Below are 4,782 nucleotides of genomic sequence, written 5' to 3' on the forward strand. Positions count from 1 at the left end.
AATAATATATTTATATTTTTAATTAAACACGCATATGTATGTATGTATGTATGTATGTATGTATGTATGTATGTATGTATGTGTACATGTATGTATGCATTTATGTATGTATGTATGTATGTATGTATGTATGTATGTATGTGTACATGTATATATGCATTTATGTATGTATGTATGTATCCTTAAATCGCAGCCTTGGTTTCTGCCGGAGTCTCCTTCTATGCACAAGTTCTCCATATAGTATCTGCTTAGGAATCCTGCTATCCTTCATTCTAATAAGGCCTGTGATATGCAGGACACTGACTGGGAGAACAATCCCTATCATCGCCACGGATGGAGGAAGCAGGTTAAAGAGGGGATCGACACTTTCGAGAGAGCACGTATCCAGCATGAAGAACTTAAGCGAGCTGCGCGAAAGCGCACGGCTCGTATAGTGAATGGGGAACGTTTGGTCTGCCATGTTAGAGGTCGTGTATATCACCCATATCATAAGCAGTTGTCCAAAGTAATTATCGCAGTATTATCTACCGATGAGACATGATGTTGTAACTAGGACACTGTATAATGAGATCTGTTAGGTGGATAACCTTGAAGTCCAAGAAACAGCCTACATATGGCAGAAAGAGTACCGGTGGAATGTCCCAGCGAAAACCTCAATAAAATGGAAATATAATAGGCCAGACATAGCGATTTGGGACAGGGATGAGAAATTGTGTACAATAGTGGAAATTAGCTGCCCAGCTAATTTAACATAAAACTTAAAGATAGCGAAAAAGAAAAAACCTATGCCAAACTATTGAGAAATTTACAGTTACTCTACGCGGATTCAGGTTTATACCTGTAATTATTGGGGCACTGACATATTTAGCAAACTGTTTAAGCACCAGTCTTGAGAAATTAGGCTTCTCAAAACCAGAAAGAGAAGATTGATTTGAAGACTACAGATCCAAGCCATCACTGGAAGTGTAAAAATTTGTAAAACTTTCCGGAAACCTACCATTTAAGAATATATGTGCATGTCTAGACATGTAATTATATGCATGAGAATACATACATAAAACAAAACATACAAATCTCCACGTGCACTAGCTCGAACTACAGCATGCGCGCGCTCGCAAAACTACACTGTGAATGTTAGTGAAATTTCAATAAAAGAGCGTTGGATTTGGTAATTGTTTTACATTTAAATAAATATTTGGTGATATGTTGAACTGGTTGAAGCGATATAGCACCAAACTAGATTCATTAAACATGGGTTTTAAACTTAAGGAAAGGAAAATACATCAAGATACCGGCGGTGAAGTTCCAGAAACTGTTGAGAATTGAATCAAATCCCAGCAATAATGTAGTGACGTTTTTCGTAGAGTTCGATTCGAGTCAGCATCAACTGTATCTTCGATCTGGTCATTATCAACAACACAGAACAGAATATGATTCAGTGTGAGGAACGTTTTGCCTTAGACCAATAAAACTAAAGGCAAAATATGCAGGTGTGTCATGCGCAACTCGATCGTTTGACGATTTTGAATATTTTGTCATAATTTTACTTACGTCACAACAGATTATACAGCGTGATTTCGAAGAGAAGCCACGAAAGCATGTCTGCCGACTGCTTCTAATTTCAAGTAGCGAAGACTGCTGGATTAAGAAAGAAAAAGAAAAAGAAATACGAAATTTTCATGAAACGTTTCCTAGAATACAGTAGGCTTCACTGAACATTGTTTGAAAATTAAACTTTAAAGAAACATGGGAACAGAACTTACTGAGGAAGAAGTGGATGGGTTCTTGATGGAGAATCCAAGATTCGTTAGATCATGGCTCGCTGAACATGATCTAGGTAAATTGGGTGAACATTTATTCTTTAAACATGAGATACGAGAAGAAAAAGCACATGCTTTCATAGATTTCATAGGAAACGCCTTGTCTCGAAGGAAACCGACTCAAAAAGAGGAGAACGAAACTCTTACGGAAAATGAATTGTATAAAGAAGTTGGGAAAATTCTTAACAGCGAGCTTCATACAGATTCTCTATGCCATAGAGTTCTTCAGAAATTATGTACCTTACTTCGATGTGAAAAAGCAAGTCTTTTTTTGGCTCGAGGAGCGGGAAAAACTCAATATCTAATCTCGACCCTGTTTGATGTTACATCTGAATCTACTCTTGAAGAATCACTTCATACTGAAGAAAACGCCATACGCGTTCCCTTCGGAAAAGGTATTTCAGGATATGTAGCTCAGAGTAAGTGTTTACTAAATATTAAGGATGCATATCAGGATCCTCGTTTCTTATCTGATGTCGACGAAAAAACTGGATTTCGCACCAAAAGCATTCTATGTATGCCAATTCTAGACAGTGGTGATAATTTGTTAGCTGTCGCTCAAGTAATGAACAAAATAAATGAGGAATATTTTAATTCAGAAGACGAAAATATCTTCGAGAGGTTTTTGTCATTTTGTTCCATCAGTATGAACAACAGTGCTTTCTTTGAAAATTCTCTTGAAGAGCATGAGCGTCACAAGTTATTACTAAAACTAAATCGATGTATACTAAAATATCAAAATTCTCTAAAGAAACTAATGTCCGAAATTACCAAACTTGCCATGGAAATGTTACAGTGTGAGAGTATCAGCATTTATTTGAGTGATCCGAAAAAGGATAACCTTTGCCCAACTGAATCTTCGAAAGTCTTTCAATTATTGAAAAGCGCTTCAGATATCTCAGAAGAAATTATAACACCGAACGTAAGAAAAGCAATTGAACGAAATATGAATAGTCAAAATATTTTAGATGTGTTTAATTCGGAGGAATTTACAGAGCATGATAGCATACATCTCGAAAGTAAGGTTGCAAGTTGGTTGCTTTGTTTAGCAATTAAAGATGCGAGCAATAATTTTGTCGGTTGGATCGTGTACATCAGAGATTCCAGAGATATTTTTAGTCGAAATGATATCAACATGATGGAAATATTTGCAATGTTCTGCGGTTTAGCTATCTATAATTGCCGTCTTTATGAAACTGCGGCAAAAACGCTAAGTCAGTTAGAATTTACAAACAGTGTGCTTAGCTATCATGCTACTTGTTATCCAGAAATTGTAGATCGTTTTTTAAATATGGAAATAGAATCTGTAAATAATTCTCAAATTTATCGATTCGACTTCAATGACTTCTTATATTCAGAGGATGACACTGTTTTGGTGGCTGTTAGCATATTTTTAGAGGCCAAAACATTATCCGTTCTCAACATATCTAAAGAATTATTATATAAGTGGATACTAACTGTTAAAAAGAACTATCGACCTGTCATCTATCATAATTGGCGTCATGCTATCAATGTCACTCAAATGATGTTTTGTATGTTGACTACTGGCAAATTGCAAATATATTTCACAGAATTTGATCGGATTTGCCTATTGGTAGCTTCTTTGTGTCATGATCTTGATCATAGAGGATATAATAATTCATTTCAAGTGAAGACGAGATCTCCTCTTGCTCTTCTTTACAGTACGTCTGTGATGGAATACCATCATATAAGTCGATGCCTCATGATCTTAAAATATGAAGGCACAAATATTTTTCGAAACATCTCAGTTGAAAAATATCAGCAGGGGCTTATGTTTATAGAGAAAGCAATCCTTGCTACGGACCTCCTAATGTATTTTGAGAAAAGATACCTTTTCAAACAGAAAATAGAAATCGACGACCAAACGTTGTCATCTCAAGAAAGTATTGATTTACTAATGTGCATGATGATGACTGCAGCTGATCTTTCAGCTATTACTAAGCCATGGGATATTCAAAGAAAGACTGCTATTATACTTGCAGCTGAATTCTTCGAACAAGGCGATCTGGAGAGCCATTTTACATATAATGTCATGCCTATGATGGATCGCAAAAAAAGACACCAATTACCTAAAACGCAAGTTGGTTTTATTGATTTCGTGTGTTCAATGGTTTATAGACTTCTTTCTCAAGTGAGTAAGGAATTGCAACCTCTTTACGATGGGATGCTCGGAAACAGAACTCATTGGTCTGATATTGTAGAAGGCAAAGAAGAATTTGATATTGATAGAGAGATCGAATTAGTTATAAATAACATTTCGCTGGAAAGTGCTATAGCAATCGCAAACAAACAATCACAACAAACGCTACGGTCACTTGACGTCGTGGAAGAAGGAGGAGAAGAGGAACAAAAACAAGAGGAAGAGGAAGAAGAACGAAAGCAAGAAGAAGAACAACAACAACAGCAAGGAGAAGAAGAAACGACTATTTTAACTGAAAAACGTGCCACATTTGGTCAAAAGGATATTCAGACTGATATTACAATTCCAACGTATATTGATCAACAGCACATTCTCTCGTCTTTTACGACAAAAACCGTTGAAACAAAAACCACAGCGAGTCAAACGGAAAATCTACTTCAAGACGTGTGTTCGGCGATGGTACAGACAGACGATTCATCTTTGAAGGAAGCAAAACATGTCACAGTTTTATTGCCTCACGAAAATCTGGTGCTTACATTGGGAGCATCCGGTAGCAAATTCATTACACTGCAAAAAGGAACTTTACCGCGAATATCCCATTGTGGTTATCATTATCATCATTATTCAGAAAGAGGTTTACCAACAACACCCACCTCCGGTGGAAATGACCAAAATAGACAGTACTAGAAAGATAATAAAGTATATATAAACGTTTATTGGTCCATACATGTGTGTGTGTGTGTGTGTGTGTGTGTGTGTGTGTGTGTGTGTGTGTGTGTGTGTGTGTGTGTGTGTGTGTGT

General features: G+C 36.5%; 1 protein-coding gene across 1 annotated transcript in view; it reads left to right on the forward strand.

Annotated features, from left to right (window-relative positions):
• Positions 1-1,537: 1,537 nt before the first annotated feature.
• Positions 1,538-4,782, forward strand: part of LOC106872352 (cGMP-specific 3',5'-cyclic phosphodiesterase-like) — a 14,355-nt gene continuing 11,110 nt past the window's right edge. The window contains exon 1 of the mRNA XM_014919316.2: positions 1,538-4,680. Coding sequence (XP_014774802.2) covers positions 1,747-4,668 — 2,922 coding nt within the window. The 5' untranslated portion in view covers positions 1,538-1,746 and the 3' untranslated portion in view covers positions 4,669-4,680. The remainder of the gene's footprint in view (positions 4,681-4,782) is intronic.

Source organism: Octopus bimaculoides, chromosome 24, assembly GCF_001194135.2.
Source record: "Octopus bimaculoides isolate UCB-OBI-ISO-001 chromosome 24, ASM119413v2, whole genome shotgun sequence".
Lineage (NCBI taxonomy): Eukaryota > Metazoa > Mollusca > Cephalopoda > Octopoda > Octopodidae > Octopus > Octopus bimaculoides.